At 51.6% G+C, this 18,241-nt stretch overlaps 1 protein-coding gene across 1 annotated transcript in view; it reads left to right on the forward strand.

Moving 5' to 3' along the window:
* The window catches only part of USH2A (usherin), a 119,764-nt gene that overhangs the window by 76,148 nt on the left and 25,375 nt on the right, over window positions 1–18,241 (forward strand). The window contains exons 44-52 of the mRNA XM_078595944.1: window positions 164–373; window positions 3,301–3,503; window positions 4,724–4,836; window positions 5,420–5,597; window positions 9,088–9,256; window positions 10,304–10,543; window positions 13,798–14,108; window positions 15,416–15,539; window positions 16,627–16,824. Of these exons, the coding sequence (XP_078452070.1) occupies window positions 164–373; window positions 3,301–3,503; window positions 4,724–4,836; window positions 5,420–5,597; window positions 9,088–9,256; window positions 10,304–10,543; window positions 13,798–14,108; window positions 15,416–15,539; window positions 16,627–16,824 (1,746 nt within the window). The remainder of the gene's footprint in view (window positions 1–163; window positions 374–3,300; window positions 3,504–4,723; window positions 4,837–5,419; window positions 5,598–9,087; window positions 9,257–10,303; window positions 10,544–13,797; window positions 14,109–15,415; window positions 15,540–16,626; window positions 16,825–18,241) is intronic.

The following is an 18,241-nucleotide window of genomic DNA, read 5'->3' on the forward strand; positions in this document are numbered from 1 at the left end:
ATTCCATGCCAGGTTCATGAATGACTAACTCCCTGCTTCTCTGCACAGCGTCTTGAAATGCGGTCGCACTTAGATCCCGTTATACACCCACGTATTGTCCTACTGCGACGAGAGTGGCATTGCATGGGATGTGTCTGGGGTGCCGGCGTGCGTGCCTTGCCAGGACTCGTCGAGCTGCAGGGCGCCGTCACCGCCTACACCGTCTCGATCAACAGCAGCTTCTCCGCACGCTCCCTGCAGTTTCCGCCGGGCGCAGAACGCGCGGTGATCACGGGGCTGAGCGCCGGCACGCTGTACCGCGTCTCGCTGTCCACGTCCAACGGGGCCCACACTGTCACCAGCAACACACTCCACGTGGTCACGCCGGACAGAGGTGAGCGCCGGGCAAGACCCCCCCGTGCTCTCGGGGAAGGAGGGGGGTGGACAGAGTGAAGAGAAGAGGCAACACGAGGCAATCGATTTTCCGTGAGGGCGCGGGGGGCAAGTGGGCCTCTCATCTTCGCTACGCTAACATTTCCTGTTGCTGGCCGGGGGCAGGTCAAGTGGTAAAAGCTTTAGTTGTCACAAGACGAGAAATCAATAGTGGTCCCAGCGAGAGGAGCACGGGGACCCTGGGAGTTGATGCTGTGAGGGAGCGATTGGCAGGGGCGGCCACACGCGGGTCAGGTCGCTTCAATGCAGCTCGTGCACTCGCCTGAGATCATTCTAAAGAATATCGCTGCTGTGTCTCAGGGTGCTTTTTGTCCGTGATAAATTAATTAGTAGAATGCTTAAACATGCAATGTACCCGATATACAGACAGCATCACTTGTCGTGGTGTTTGTGGCATGTTTCACAGCCTACCAGTCACAAAGTCAATGGCATTAAACAAATAATGACAGAACAATTAATTCCGTCAATTCATTGGTCACATTTTTTCCACCAACAAAAAACCCACCACGAGCAATTTCTCACCAACAGGAGTGCATTGTAAAAGCCAAACGGCGATATTTGTGATTATCGTACGACCATCGATTACTGCTGAGCTGTGTTTGTGCGTGCGGATCCATCCAACGTGTGCACGACAGAGCCGCGGTTTTGCGTTTGTGGACACGAGCGAGGGGTTTCCGGCGCGCGGCACAGCGGTGTTCAGACTCGTGTGCGCCGCATCTCAGTGGCGCATTAACGTGTCTGGGCAGTGTTTGCGTATCGTGCCTCTCTGGCGTTCACGCCGAGGCAGACTCTGCTTCCCAGGTGCTTACACGTCCGTGCGGAATGTCTCAATGGTATTTTACATTTCCGCGCAGCGTTCATGTCGCGCGACATGCATCGGTGTCTGGGCAGTATTTGTCGATGCAAAAAAGGGACGATCTCGCAGAATCAGAATCTGTATTTATCCTGGAGAAATCCGATGAGCTATGAAGCGCTTCTTCACAAGATGTCCAGTAGGGGCAGGTCGGAAACGTATCTCTGATACGCCGATGACATCATTATGTATGTATGTTGAACTTTTTTCACACCGTACGTAGCAAAACGCGCTAATCATAAGGTGCAGAGGAAGGACAACAAACTAAACACAAAAAGAAGTTCTAAAGAAATTAGTTTTGCATACAGATTTAAAAGTGCATAGCTCCAGTGGCTTCCTAATATCAGAAGGAAGAGCGTTCCAGACAGCCGGAAAAGCGCATCTGAAAGTGCGCGATGCGGTGACTGACTTTTTTCGATGGCGAGCCAAAAGCCACTGCGAGGATGACCGAGATCATCAATGACGAGATCAGCAAGGTAATAACTAATCATGGAAATGAGTGACGGGGAGTTATTGAAGAACTTTACAAAAGAGTGCTGCAATGTGCGGCACGAGATATATCTGAGCAAAACAAATGTCAGGTGCAGCAAGTTAATTGAAAATGTAAAAAATACGTTTGGAGGGAAACAACTGGAAAACACTGAAAACGTCATATCCAGCGGCATTATTGAAGGTGGTCTATTATCCAAATGATGAAATAAAGAGGGGAAGGAAAGCAGAATGGTGTGCTTTTGGAAAACTGAAATGGATAATGAAAAGCAACTTCCTGGAAAGGAACAATTTCAATCGGTGCATATCACCTGCCACATGGGTGTGATCAAAAGCATGGGCAATCACAAAGGAAAATGGAACAAAGGCTGACGAGCACCCAAAGATGCATGGAGAGATGCAAGCTGGAAATTATACTGAGAGACGGAGAAAGCAACACCTCGATCAAGGGAACAAACAGAATCAGAGACAACACATTGACTCTTTAGGAAAGTAATTGAGCTTGGGAAAGGAACATGATTGGAAGGGACGATGGTCAATAAAAAAGACCGGTAACTGAATGGCAGCCAAAGCAGGGAACACACCCTATAGGATGTAAAAACTACGAATTATTTTTATTTCACCAGGTAAAGCCCCACAGAGCTATGAAGCTATTTTTCAGAGGCAACGTGGTCACAAATGATAGCGCAACGACGTGGCTTATCATGTGAGAATTTATAGCAGCCAAATACTCGAAACGAGTGTTTCTAAATGTGGAGGAAAGAGGTGCCAGGGTCGGGATCAAACCCGTGACCTCCTGCATACCTGGCGACAGAGTTAACATCTCCTAGCCACTGACGAGATTGGAGTGGCGAGATCTGGTCGTGTGCAAGAGCAATACGGATTGAAGCATTACAGGGCTGTGTGAAATGGGACATCAATGGGGCAGGCCGCCATCCACCAGTGGCTAGAACATGGCTACGTGTTTTGATTTGGCCATGTTTGTTTGTTGTAGTACGGAGTTAGACTGTTGGCATTAATCTGAGTTGTCTTGTGGTTGTTGTTGTTGTTGCTTGACTTGCATCCCATTGGGAGTTTTGCACACAGCGTTGGTGTACGGTAGTATTATTACTTTTATTAATTTTTATTTTATTTTTTCACCTACGTGACTTTACCGAAAAAACCTAAGAGTATGAATCCTTGCAGTCACGAAAGCTTCAAATCTAGAATTGGTGTACGATGCTTTTTCTGGAATTTTTGCTCCTTTTTTTCCTAGAATTTCAGTTTGCACTTAGTCACATAGTCACTTTAAGATGTTTTATTGTTCATGTTTTAAGTTTTTGTTTGTTGCGGTTGCACCCGATTCAAGAGCCGAATGGCTCACAGGACTGCACCTAATAAATGAACTTGATAAATGAACTTGAAATGGCTGATGGCGAAGGTGTTCACACAAACACGGGGGCCGCGTCTTCGCGAATATTTACATTCGTGTGCTCCTTGTCCGTGATGTAAGCTCCCTGTCCGCGTGGCGCCCGCTTCTCCAGCAGCGCCGGAGGGGTTGGCGCCCCCGCAGGTGGAGGTGCTGAACGGCACGGCGGTGCGCGTGGCGTGGGCCGCCCCGCCCCGCCCCCACGGCCTTGTGACGTCATACGCGCTGGTGGTGGATGGGCACCGGCGCAGCACCGGCTTCCGGGAGCCCGGCTCCGCCATCGTTGGCGACCTCCAACCCTTCACCGCTTACGCCATACAGGTTGCGACCCTGCGTGGCGTGGATTGCAAAGGTCGACTTGCGTTGGGGAGTGCTCATGTCTCTTGTTGGGGGGCTCAGCCAGTTATGTAACTTCCACATTACTGTGCCAGGGGCAGTGTGAACCAGAGTACAAGAACTCATGGCTTCGCACAAAGTGGTACTGATTTTATCACTCTGGAGGGATGTTGATGGCCTGAGTTGACTCTTGACCGCGATCCGAACTGATGACCTTGCGGATGTAAGCTGCATACTTTTGCTGAAGCGACATCCAGCACAGGTTGTAAAAATATCCCTTCTAAATAAAGGGGGGTGTGCATTGAGTGTAATTTTATTGTCACATGCACTTAGCATAATTATTTTAAACAGCTTGTCAAAAAGTATTGCTTTTACATGTCCTGCTGCTAATGAGTAATGATTCGCAAAGTCAATGATTGAAACATGCTCATGGAACTTCATAAGCAACCGGTAATTAAATCACTCGAGTGCTTTGTATAAATATAGCTTTGGAAGCGTCTTAAAAAGATTGAATCCACAGAACAGCAGAGGCCCTCTAATCTGGATTAATCATCAGCAGAATCTAACTGGACTCACAAGAACCGCTGACAATTGGACGGCGATTATAAAACCCAGGCAGGGCAAGCGATGCCTTGTATGCAGGATACATGTCGCATTTGGGGAGCAGTCAAAATATGATTGTAATAGTATCATTGAGATACGGGCCTCATGTGTCATCAGTACGGTCGTGTGGTCACCTGTGCTGCAGATGATCTTGTGTGACGTGCCACGCGGAACCACGAGGGTTGAGGACGGGGGTGGCCTTCACAGTATTCCTCGTGTTGAGTTGGCGGCGTGAGTTCATCTCCAGTAGTCTCAGCCACCTTGTAAATCACTAATTAGAAAGAGTGCATACATTCTATTTTAGTGCCGTTTACGGGGGGGGGGGGGGGGGGGTTGTCCGGTGCGGATGCCCCGCTACTGATGTGATGTGTGTAATTGGCCACCGGACTTATTAGCGCTCACCATTCTCATTAACGCATCGCTCAAGCTGCGTCGCGCGTCAAGGAGAGGAGCTGGGTGTCGTGGCCTCAGTGGGGGGTGGGGGGGGGGGGTGGTTGAGGGCACGGATGTGCGGATGCTGAAACGGACACTGCCGCTTCGCTGGGCCAGCGCGTGAGGGGTGCCTCCTGCCACTGTTTGTGTCACGTGCGCGTTGGCTGCAGGTGGAGGTGTGCACGCGCAACGGATGCTCGCTCAGCGACGCCGTGGCGGTGGCGACGGTGGAGGAGGAGCCGCAGGACGTGTTTGCACCGCGTCTCGGGGTCCTCGGCTCAAGGTCAGTGTCCATGCCGTCCCCGCTTCCCCCAGCCCCACTGTCACCCCCCTCTCGCCCCCTCCAACCACCAGCCCCCACCCCCCTCCACTGAGCTTCACCGCAATGCGGATTCAAACTCTGTCCCGGCCATCACCCACGAATAATTATCCCCCAAGACAGGGTAACGGTGGTGCGTCGCTTTGAATAAGGCCTACTTGCACTGCCAGAGGTGTGAAGGTGCAAGAGTCAATTAAAATTACATTGACGGCTCTGATTTAATTCCAACGATGTAGCAATCGTTTACACGGAAAAGCCTCGGGGAGCGATGCCAGGGCTGGAGCCGTGGCTCTTTAATTGAACCCGACGACGTGACAGTACGTAACGTTAACTTCTGTGTTGCTGAGCTTGGAGAAGGACTCATGTCTTGAAGAGAATAATGAAAGGGTCTCGCCATGGTGCACAATCTTTTAAAGCGAATCGTCATGATAACGTGAGCCATGTTTACACTTGAACATGTTTTTTAAACTAAATTTCCAACTGATGTGCGTGCGTGTGTCCGCGTGTGCGTGCGTGCGTGTGTGCGTGTATGTGTGCGCTCGTGAAGCGCCGTGCGGGTGGAGTGGGACCTGCCCGGGCGACCACGTGGACTCCTGCGGGCGATCTCTGTGCGGCGCAGCGCCATCGTGCCGTGCGCTCACCGCGCGGAGGACTCGTGTCCGCAGGGAGAGCGCACGGACAGGGATAGAACGTGCGGCTCTGCCTGTTACTCCCCTATCACACAGGTAACACGGTCTGCATTACCACTCCACTCACACAGGTGACACGGTCTGCATTACTACCCCACTCTCACACAGGTAACACGGTCTGCATTACCACTCTACTCACACACAGGTGACACGGTCTGCATTACCACCCCACTCTCACACAGGTAACACGGTCTGCATTACCACTCCACTCTCACACAGGTGACACGGTCTGCATTACCACCCCACTCTCACACAGGTAACACGGTCTGCATTACCACCCCACTCTCACACAGGTGACACGGTCTGCATTACCACTCCACTCTCACACAGGTGACACGGTCTGCATTACCACTCCACTCTCACACAGGTGACACGGTCTGCATTACCACTCCACTCTCACACAGGTGACACGGTCTGCATTACCACCCCACTCACACAGGTGACACGGTCTGCATTACCACTCCACTCACACAGGTGACACGGTCTGCATTACCACTCCACTCTCACACAGGTAACACGGTCTGCATTACCACTCCACTCACACAGGTGACACGGTCTGCATTACCACCCCACTCTCACACAGGTGACACGGTCTGCATTACCACTCCACTCACACAGGTGACACGGTCTGCATTACCACTCCACTCACACAGGTGACACGGTCTGCATTACCACTCCACTCACACAGGTGACACGGTCTGCATTACCACTCCACTCACACAGGTGACACGGTCTGCATTACCACCCCACTCTCACACAGGTGACACGGTCTGCATTACCACTCCACTCACACAGGTGACACGGTCTGCATTACCACCCCACTCTCACACAGGTGACACGGTCTGCATTACCACCCCACTCACACAGGTGACACGGTCTGCATTACCACTCCACTCTCACACAGGTGACACGGTCTGCATTACCACTCCACTCTCACACAGGTGACACGGTCTGCATTACCACCCCACTCTCACACAGGTGACACGGTCTGCATTACCACTCCACTCACACAGGTGACACGGTCTGCATTACCACCCCACTCTCACACAGGTGACACGGTCTGCATTACCACTCCACTCACACAGGTGACACGGTCTGCATTACCACCCCACTCTCACACAGGTGACACGGTCTGCATTACCACCCCACTCACACAGGTGACACGGTCTGCATTACCACCCCACTCTCACACAGGTGACACGGTCTGCATTACCACTCCACTCTCACACAGGTGACACGGTCTGCATTACCACCCCACTCACACAGGTGACACGGTCTGCATTACCACCCCACTCTCACACAGGTGACACGGTCTGCATTACCACTCCACTCTCACACAGGTGACACGGTCTGCATTACCACTCCACTCACACACAGGTGACACGGTCTGCATTACCACTCCACTCACACACAGGTGACACGGTCTGCATTACCACTCCACTCTCACACAGGTGACACGGTCTGCATTACCACTCCACTCTCACACAGGTGACACGGTCTGCATTACCACTCCACTCACACAGGTGACACGGTCTGCATTACCACTCCACTCTCACACAGGTGACACGGTCTGCATTACCACCCCACTCACACAGGTACCAGACAGGACCCACCATTGTGAGCTCTGCTTAAAATCCAATCTCTCATCACTTTATTAGAAGAAGAAATCTACATTGGGCCATGTTCATCCACAAAATCCTCAATGGCAAATCTGTGCTCTACTTTGCGAATTAATGAACCCCAATGTCAAATACAACAAACCTAAGGCGAACATATAATTACCTTTTAACTATCCTAAGAACAATACTTGGAATCGGTGACAAAGACTTTGCCATTGCAGCTCCAACGTTTTGGAACAACCTTGTTTCCTCCCTTACCATCGTACATCTTCAAAAATATTTTCAAGCAGAAGATTTCTGCTGGATACAGCCTCATTTGCGAATGTGATTTGTAAATTAATATTTAACAATTGATTGAGTTACATTTTAACGTACAATTTTTATTGAGGGACTGTGTTGTTTTTGTGTGGTCTGGGGACTGTTTTTGCTGTTGTTTTACTGCCTTCCAAAAGCTTGGGAGTTGATAATGCAAATTCAACTAATGATTTCTTTTAATTATAAAAGGGGCACCACGGTGGCGAGATGTTATCCTGCTCGCCTGGTATGCAGGGGGTCGGAGGTTCGATCCCGACCCTGACGCCTGCTGTTTATTAGGAGTTTGAATGTCCTCCGGATCCTCTGGTTTCCCCCTCCACATTTAGAAACATGCATTGAGAATATTTAGATAATTTTGCTGCTATAAATGTCCAAATGTTGGGTCACTATGTTGAGCTATCATTTGTGACCAGGTCGCTTCTGAACAAGTAAACCCGTAAAAACAACGTTTTTCACTATAAATCCTTTATATGCGTGGCGGCTAGAGTCCTCTCGTCCTCTGGCTTGAGATGGCTGCCACCTATGGGTCAGATGATTGTCTGCCACCATTAAGCAATTGGTAATTAAATATTTAATTTGTTTTCCCTAAACAGTGTAAAATTTAGGAATTTTTTTCACGAACTTAATTGTCACACACAACGAGTCTGTGTGGAAAATGCCAGCTCGATTGGATCACGGGAAGTGGGTTAAAAAACGAGCGAAAGATTTGCACGGTCCTAAGCAAGCAAGCGAACTTAATATAAAGGATTTAAAAATATATTCGCCTGTCGAGGACGCGGGGATCGATCCCGCGACCTTTGGCATGGGAAGCGAGGGCGCTACCAACTGCGCTACTCCGCCACGGCCTGTGGAGGGGTTATGCTCTGGGCTCTTATACTGTGACGTTCAGCCAAAGCGATGAATGAGTTCTATTTGAATATATGTAAAATACATTTTTTTTGCCTAAAAAGTGTAAAATTTTGGGAATTTTTTTTCACGAACATTAATTGTCTGGCACAACGAGTCTGTGTGGAAAATGTCAGCTCGATTGGATCACGGGAAGTGGGTTAAAAAGCGACCGAAAGATTTGCACGGTCGTAAGCAAGCAAGCAAGCACGCAAGCAAGCAAGCACGCAAGCAAGCAAGCATGCGAACTTAATATAAAGGATTTAAAAATAAGTTAACACGTCAGTGGGCTTTGGCTGGTAGAATGGGGATGGTTTCGTTTTATTTATATGTTTGGGTGATTTGTTTACCTCTCTTGTACGTTGCACTACTATCATGTGTTCGTACTGTTTGTTGTAACGTTATTACCCGCCCATACTTGGACATCTTTGAAAAATAACTTTATTGCTCATCGGATTCCTCCACTATAAATAAATATGCTGATTCTCATACAGGTAACAGATTCTCCTTTACCACTCCACTAGCACAGGTAGCAGCCTCCATCACCACTGCCCGCTCAGTTACCACAGCCACTCTCTTGACACAACCACCACCCACTCACACAGTCACTCTGCACTACACCAGCGCCTCGGTTGCTGGGTGTTGTTCGGCACGCTGCGCAATTTCAATATTCGCTGCACATTGTTGGGTGCGCTGCGTGTTGCCAGGTTTGTTGCGGTGGAGTGGTACACGAGGCCAGGCCCGACTACGCATGTTGCGACGACCGCCTTGTGCTGCTGGAGGGTGGACCCTCGGCCGTGTGCTGCGGGGGGCGGTTTCACCGGCCCCTGGTGGAGCACACGTGCTGTGAGGGCCACTACGTCCACGTGAGGCCAGGTAAGCAAAGCCCGGTGGTGGCGGCAGCAGCAGCAGCACCGGCAACACTTACACCACCCAGCCAAGCCCGGCGGCTGCCAGACACAGGGGGGCACGTGCCGGGGTGTACAAGTACACTCCACTGCTGGATGAGGGCCTCCACAACACCGGGCGAGTTAAAGGTGTTTTGCTGGACAGTACGGGTTGGTAAATATGGGGAGCATAGATGTGTAAGTACCAGAGGTGGGACAAAGTCATTGTTATGCAAGTCCAAGTCGAGTCGCAAGTCATCAAATTCATGACTCGAGTCTGACTCGAGTCCAAGTCACATGACTCGAGTCCACATCTCATAGGTGGGACAAAGTCATTGTTATGCAAGTCCAAGACGAGTCGCAAGTCATCAAATTCATGACTCGAGTCTGACTCGAGTCCAAGTCACATGACTCGAGTCCACATCTCATAGGTGGGACAAAGTCATTGTTATGCAAGTCCAAGACGAGTCGCAAGTCATCAAATTCATGACTCGAGTCTGACTCGAGTCCAAGTCACATGACTCGAGTCCACATCTCATAGGTGGGACAAAGTCATTGTTATGCAAGTCCAAGACGAGTCGCAAGTCATCAAATTCATGACTCGAGTCTGACTCGAGTCCAAGTCACATGACTCGAGTCCACATCTCATAGGTGGGACAAAGTCATTGTTATGCAAGTCCAAGACGAGTCGCAAGTCATCAAATTCATCACTCGAGTCTGACTCGAGTCCAAGTCACATGACTCGAGTCCACACCTCTGGTAAGTACCATACAGAATACAGCGCAATGGATTAGGATGCACTGCCCTCTGATACCCTCCGTGCGGTCACTCATCCAATAATAACCTTATATCCATGGATATCAGCCATCCAAGCACTAACCAGACCCAACCGTGGTTAGCTTCTGAAGTGCGTATAGGCGAGTGCCATTCCGCCGGCACCCACGGTGTGCAGTCGCTTAGCGATGAAGAATCACAGCTCGAGCTGAGTCCACGTCGGCAGCTGTACGCGTGCGTGCCCCGCTCGTGCGCTGCGCAGGAGAGACTTGCTGCTGGGACCCCGAGTGGCGCGAGGTGGCGGTGGGCCCGGGGGACGCGTGCTGCGGAGCGCGGCCGTACGCGCTTCGGGGGCAGCAGCAGCAGCAGCAGCTGCAGCTGTGCTGCGGGGACGCGCTGCTCGACGCGTCGCGTCCCTCGTGCTGCGGGCACCATGCGCTGGGCGAGGGCGAGACGTGCTGCGGGGAGGGCGAAGCAGCCAGCGCCCATCTCACCGTGCCAGGTCGCGCAGGCACCCGCCGCCACTCGGGCAACAACGCTCTCCTCCTCCCACTCTTAAACGCAAAGAGGGTTGTCGCACGGGATAGTTGAGCCTCGCCTGTACAATAATAATAATGATGTATTTATATCTACAGACATCTTTCAATGCGTCGGTTGGTCGGGGTTTGGCGAAGGAGGACACCGAGGCCAGATGTCACTCGCCACCGATGGTGGCCGTGGCCAGGCATTGAACTCGGTTCTTTGCTTTCATGGCGCGATGCGCCCCCCCCCCTTTCTCCTCTACGTTGCGTTAAGAATGCCTGGGGTTGAAAACGGGTGTTTAAATGGTAATAACATGAGTGACCACAATGCAAATAGTAAACATACTCTTTTTAAAATGTAACTTTGCAAAAAAAATGTTTTTTTACAAATAACATCATAGTTTTAATTGTTCCAATATAAACATTAGTTGGTGGGCGCAGGTTGAGGGAGCTGCACTTTGTCGGTCATGATTTCCCTGCCAAGTCTCTGTGGTCGTTCTCAGATCTAAATATAAAACAATTAGGGCATACAAACCTTCATGTTCTTTCAAGGAGCTGTAAAGCGATGGTCTGCTGCTCCTAACGGCTTTAACTAGGATATTTCCATGAGCGTTGCGCGAGGGTTACCTGCCGTGCGCCCATTAGCCTTAACTGTCCAGCCAGCGATTTTGACGCATCAGCAAGACCAGGATTAATCCATTTGCAGAACGTCCATGCGTCTCGTGAACGAGCAAGGGCGGTTTGAGGGCGTGGGTTTTGGAGCACTTTGGAAATGGATTTACGCTTGGGGCCTTAAACGCGGGCGTTTCGTAGACCGAGAGATGTTTACTTTCCTTCAGGTCACATTTAAAATACGAACCACAAGTGGTGGGCGCCCTGGATTAGCACGCGAAACAAATTGCGGAGCTCTCGCTCCAATTCACGTGCCATTAATTGCACCTCTTCGACCTTGCCAAGGTATGGTAGCGTCACCGAGCAGAATAGCCGGAGTGGAATATTCCGCGTAACGGAGGGGTTACGGTGAGAGGAGCCGCACGTTTAAGGCACCGGACGGAAATCAGCTGCCGGCGGAGGATTGTCGATGTGTGCCTGAGATATTAAATCACTTAGCGTAAAGTGACAGTGAATTAATTTGCCTCCTAAAGCCCAAGCGCTCCTCTGAGTGTTTTAAAAATAATGCTGTGTTTGAGCTTTGCATAATTATGGCATCCGATCGTCAGCGGGTACGGTCTAATGGCCTGTGTGCATTTGCGAGGTGTGTAATGTACAAAACATCTGTTTTACACAGCGGGTGCCTCTCATGTGGAAAATTAGGCAAGTTAATGTAGCTTTGCTAAAGAGGAAGCATGGTCAATAACGTGCATGGGAGGTAATACGGGCTGATTATCTTTATTTTGCAAAGTGTATCATCGGTGCATTGTCTTCAAGGACCTTGACTTCTTGCACTGCTCTCTGCGAGAAGCCCTCAACAACTTTGCGAGCCGCCTGAGTAACGCGCGCGGACCATGATCCCGCTCTGTCCGCACGCCGGCGCCAATATTGGCGATCTCCTCGCACCTCCTTGAGGTTGGCGCCTCGCTCCCGGGGACGCCTTTTCATGCGAAAGGACAAACACAGCAGGTGCTCGCGAGAGGTGCACGCGCGGAAAGGTGATCTCCGTGTGTCAGCGCGTTCGCATGTGGGTATCACAACAGAAGGTCAGATAAGTGCTTGAAAGGCCCCTACCTGCAATCGCGAAGCCCTTTTGACCATGTTTGGCTGCTCTAAATTAGAATGTTACATCACCGCCGCCGCCTTAAAAATGTCAACGCTGTACATTGAGTTTTGTTTTCTGTGCCACGATCCCGCCTATGGCATTCACCATCGAGGACAACAAACGGACGTCTAAGCGGTTACAATGGAAAGATACGCGTGCCAAGAACGATTGCTCTGCCGTCATGTTGAGCGTGGTGTGCGCTGTGTGCTGGATTTATGCTGTGTGGTGTGTGTGCCGTGTGGCGTACGTGGTGTTTCCACCGTGTGTGCACTTTGTGGTGTGCTTACTTTGTGTGCAACCTTGAATTTGTCATCAATCCTCGGTCGCATTCTCTTCCCACATGTCTCACCTCTGCAGGACCTCATGCCTCCGTCTGCACAACATCTCCCGCGTCTGCAATTTCCCTCTTCCAGCTGCTGTGTGTGTGAGACCCTCATCCATGCCTTTATCTTCTCTACGGCACCCCCAAGTTCCATTGTCTCCAAACTCCAATTGATCCGAAATGCTGATACCAACCTCTGTTATGGACCATACTTCTTACCCGCGCCAATACAAAGAGACCCCCCCCCACATCACCCCGCCACTCCCCCCGCTGGCTCCTCATTCAATCCTGGATTAATTCTGAGATCGCACTCACTGCTCTCAAGACCTTCCACGGACTCGCCTCTGCCACCTCTCTCTCCCCTCTCATCTCACTGCCACCCCCCTTCGTGCACAATCTGCTGGAACCACCAAGACTTTCTGTCGAAGCCCCCCCCCCCCCCCCCTCGAGTCAACTTTTGTTTACTGGGTGTTCACTCCTCTGCTGCCTGCCGACACGAGAACGTCCTTCCCCTACCCATTTGTGCCATCAACTCCCTACCGCTTTTCAAGTCCAGCCTCAAGACCTGCCTTTTTTTTTACTCTTCCTGCGACTGACTGCCTCTCTATTAAAGATATACCCACCGTATCTTGAGATGTTGGTCACGTTTAGACGTTGCGTGATTCCACGTTGTATTTGTACTCTGTGTTCTGTGTGGAGTGCTTGTTTTGTGGTCCATATGCTGCATTTACTGTGCGGTGTTGTATGCCGCGTGGTACGTGCAGAGTTTAAAGGGCGTAATGTGTGGTACGTGCGGAGTTTGTTTACCGTGTGGTCCGTGCGGAGTTATTTACATTACCTGTGTGGGAGGTGCGGTGTTGTTTACGTGACTGCGTGCTGCTTGCGGAGTTCTTGACCATGTGTCCTCTTCTACCCGGGTGCGACAACAGCAACGGCACTTTACTTGCTTGCTTGGGTATTGCTGTGGCCGGGATTGGGGGGGGGTGAGGGGAGACAAAGGCGGTCGGGCGTGGTGCCGGCCACCCACCGCCTCGTGCGCCGTAGGTGCTGCTCGCCAACGGCACGTGCGCCCAACAGTCTGCTCAGGCGACACGGTGGTGGGGATCTTTGTCTCTTGGGTGTCGTCTGTCTGCCTGCCTGTCCGGTGGTGGCAGCAGGCATGGTGTGCTGCGGCGGCGAGTACGTGGCGTCCTCGCTCACCGTGTGCTGCCCGGGCGACAACGAAGACGACGACGAGGAGGATGAGGAGGGGGGCACCTGCACGGCGCACGCATTCTCCTCCCCGGAGGAGCGGGCGTCCGCCCTCGACGCCGGCGCCCGCTGCTGCGGCTCGGAGCTGCTCGACGAGGCCGGGGAGCGGCGGTGCCCCCCTGGGGGGCAGGGGGGGGGGCTGCTGCTGCTGCTGGGTGGCCGTGCCAACGCGACGGTGGCAGCTGCTGCTGCTGCTGCTGGGCCAGCGCGCTTGCAGGTGATCACCGTGGTGGTGGTGGTGGTGCCAAACGGGGTGGGGAACCTTTTATCTGCCAAGGGCCATTTGGATATTTATAACATCATTCGCGGGCCATACAAAATTATCAACTTTAAAATTAGCCCGTTATATTTGGTCAAACGTTTAATTAGCTCACCCCTAATGTGATGGGCTGGAACTGCTTCTCTTTGGTGAGGCGTGTGATGTTAGCTGGTATTGATGATGTTGCTACTCGCAACTGCTTCTCCAGGTTTGCTCCTAGATTTGTTGAATTTCGAGTCCCGCCTGCGGTTGCCTTGGCAGGGCCACACCAAATTATTTCGTGGGCCTCATACGGCCGTTCCCCACCCCTGGTGTAGGAGAAGGAGCGGGGGGGACACTGCGTGTGTTGTTGTGGGAGCAGGGGAGGGGTGTGTGTGTACTATGTGTATGGGGAGCGGTAGTGTAGCGGTTAGCGCGCTGCGCTATGAACCCGGCGACCCGAGGTTGATTCCCGCGCACGATCAACGCCAGTGACGATTATCTGAACCGATCCTGGCCCTCTCCTAGGTCGACTCAGCCTCAAATGAGTACCTGGTGCAGTGTGTAAACATCGCCACTGGGGAGACAAAGGCGGCCGGGCGTGGTGTTGGCCACCCACATGTGCTAGATAACAACACTGTTGCTGCTGCTATGGGGAACGATGCTGCAAGTGGTTAACACCATGAGCCTATGCTCCTGACAACCTCCGTTCGATGCCGAGCCATGGCTAACACCAGGGGTGGCAAGTGATATCTTGAAGCGGTTTTTCGACTTCTCTCTGTCGTCTCAATCCCGTGTTGTTGGTCACAACACCCCTTGAATGTCAATATGGGGAGATTTATTGAATGGTTTATTTTGTGCTTGTGGCCTAATTTCATCACCTGGCCACGCAACTTTTGTTTTCTTCCAGACATTTCCTTTAATGGACGAACCACGAATAGCACCGCGTAACGTAAACCTCACGTGGTGTACGTGCAACGTTGCTCTGAGTAACGTGCGCGCATCACGTCCACATTGCTCCTTGACATACCACTGACGTGAACGCATCAAGTCTCCATTGCACTCGAGAATACACGATGCTAAGAGCACATGCAGAAACATCTCCAACCGTTGACGTGATGATTATTTAAGTCGAGGCGAGACGTGCGAGCTTGTGTTTTTGACGAGGTGGAGGAGAAGCTTGCTGGGTGCTGTGAGAGCATTTCCGCCCACAAGCTCGGTCACCGCTACGCCCCGTGCCCGTGGCCACTGGGCCCGGACAACAATCCCCGTGTTTCTTCCGTCAGGGCCACGGACCTGGCGAGGAGAAGACTCAGGCTGGGCTCCGTAGCAACCGCACGAACGCTGACGAATGCTTCTCTCCTGAGTTGGTGGTGTTTTCTGGCCCCGTCAACGTTACCTCCTTCACTGGTAACACGCAGAGCTGTGAGCGTGGCGTGGGTACGGTGGGTTCTATCGTAGTTGCGTTGTCGCCGTTGCGATGATTTTTACAGGACGTTTTCTCGCGACGATGCCTCTCATCTCGATTTGAAGCTTTCGTGACTGCAGGAATCCATACTCTTTGGTTCTTTCGGTAAAGTCACGTGGGTAGAAAATAAAATGAATCACGACGTTTCGGGCGCAACGCAAGCGTCCGTCATCAGGTGGGCTAAGCATGGTCTGCTGCTGAGGCAGTCTGTTTTGAAAAACAGTCTGTTTTATTTTATTTTATACCTACGTGACTTTACCGAAAGAACCAGAGAGTGGCGATGCCTCTCAAGATGTAATCTCCTCCTCGTCACACATAATGGCCGAGACTCAGTGTTTAATTCCGAACCACTAAAATTAAGGTACATGGAGTTACCCTGAGCGTGTATCAAGTAAACATCAAGACGACATTTGTTGTGGAGTAATTTTTTTATTGAGTGAGCTCTTCATTTCAAGTGTGTGGGTTAGTGATGAGCCACGTTGGTCCAAATGAAACTGCATCTCAAGAAATACCGAAACCGTGGGTATTGTTTTCTTTTGTAGCTAGGCAAGATGGCTGGGGAAGGGGCAGAAAGGACGGTACAGCAACTGATTTACACAAAGCTCGTGCATTGCGAGAGAGTCTCTAATTCCCCTTCCTCGTGAAACAGACGCAGCCTTGGCGCCGCTCACAACATACCGCTACCATCGCTGGACCAATGCGGTGAAATCAAGCGGCTGAGATTGTCACTTAACAGCTGGTCTTGTCGCGTGCGATCGACGATGGTGGTTGTCGGTGAAGAGGCGGGCAGAGTGAATGCGTCTCCACGTCTGTGGATCCCTGGCACACGTGACGTGACGCGCGCGTCTCCGCCTTGGAGCCATGCGGAGAGGAATTCCACACCGAGAGATTCAGGGCAGGCGAAGCCGGCATCACCGCCCCTCGCTCTGGCGACAGAAACCGCTCCCGACTTTAGTGGGCGTTGAACCGCGACTAGACTTGAGCCTGTGCCGCGTGAGTGAGGCTGTCATTCCCTTCCTCGTGGGACAGACGCTGCCTTGGCGCCGCACACAACATACCGCTACCGTGTGGTGGCGTCCAACCGGCACGGCTACGGCAGCAGTGTCCCTCGCCTCGTCACCACTGAGCCCGCAGCCCCCCGCAGCGTGAGCCCCCCCCGCTGGAGCCTCGTGCCCGCTCGCCAGGACGCCCTCAGGTTCTCCTGGCAGCCTCCTCGCCAGCCCAACGGTGAGAGCCTTGCATCCCACGTGACAGGCGCATCCCACGTGGTGTATCTATCGGTAAACCTCTCTCCTCTATCAATTGTAGTCACCATTTTACCACTCTCCCGTATCAAACATAGCCACGAGTGAACCACTCGCATGTTCCAACCAAAACCACCAGCGAATTTTGTTGACTGGAGCAGTAAACTTGAAGTCCGGTCCTCTTCTTTAATCTCGCTTTCACGCATTTGGCACGGGCTGTGCGGGAACGCAGTCTTCCCACACGTCCGTGATGGTTGTACTCACGTTCTCGATGGCTCGGGGCATGCTGGCTGCCAGCCGCCGCGTGTGGAGGCCACGCGCTGACGGGAGAACGTGCCTACTGACACGGCTCTGGCACGGAGTGCGCGTGGCGTGAGCCAATTGCCTGTCACCAATGCTCAGGGCGCCCATCACCATCTGTAGCCAGGGCAGCAGTGACCGGGGTGAACTTCCAGTCAGCCACTGGGCACTGGCTATGTTGGGCCTGGCACGGGGACGTTAGGGAACAGCGGTGAGCCCACGCCATCGGTGCTGTCTGGTTCGTGCAGCGAAGATTTGAAACGTTAATCTGAGTCACTTGCGTGTGTGTCTGCGGGGAGAGGTAGTGCAGTGGTTAGAGCACTGTATTGCAAACCTGGCAACCCGAGTTCGATCCCCACTCATGGTCAACAATAGTGATGATTATCTGAACCAGTTGTGGGCTTATACTCTTAGTTTTTTCGGTAGAATCACGTAGGTAAACATATCAATTAAAATTAATAAAAATAAAATAATGCAGCAAATCTGGCTGTGACGGTCCCACCTGATGACGGAGACTTGTGTTGCCTCCGAAACGTCGTGATTTTTATTATTTTATTTTTATAAATTTTAATTTCATTTTTTACCTACGTGACTTTACCGAAAAAACTAAGAGTATGAATCCTTGCAGTCACGAAAGCTTCAAATCTAGAATCAGTTCTGGGCTTTCCATATGTCAACTCAGCCTCAACTGAGTATCTGGTGCTGTGTGTAAATATCAGCACTGGGGAGACAAAGGCGTCCGGGTGTGGTGCTGCCCACCCACACGCTCGTGTGCCGTGCTGGCCTTCATAGGTGCTACTCACTAACAGCACTTGCCCCAACAATCTGCTTAGGCTATTCGGGGGACCTTTGTCTTCGTCACAATAAGTTGAGAGCCTGTTTTAGTTGCACCCCTGAGCTTAACAAGAGATTAAATATTTCCTGACCTTGCGTTGAGAATGGGCCCCACTCTCTCCCCACAAAAAAAGGGGTGGCAAATCCTGACACAGCGAGCAATGGGGGGGGGGGGGGGTCATTGAATTATTTAATATTCTACTGTGCCTTTTTTTTTGCAAATGAAAAAGATATTAATTCCACTTTAAATTGGCTCATCCTCCAGA

The sequence above is a fragment of the Lampetra planeri genome, chromosome 7 (assembly GCF_965212315.1).
Source record: "Lampetra planeri chromosome 7, kcLamPlan1.2.h2, whole genome shotgun sequence".
NCBI classification, from domain to species: domain Eukaryota; kingdom Metazoa; phylum Chordata; class Hyperoartia; order Petromyzontiformes; family Petromyzontidae; genus Lampetra; species Lampetra planeri.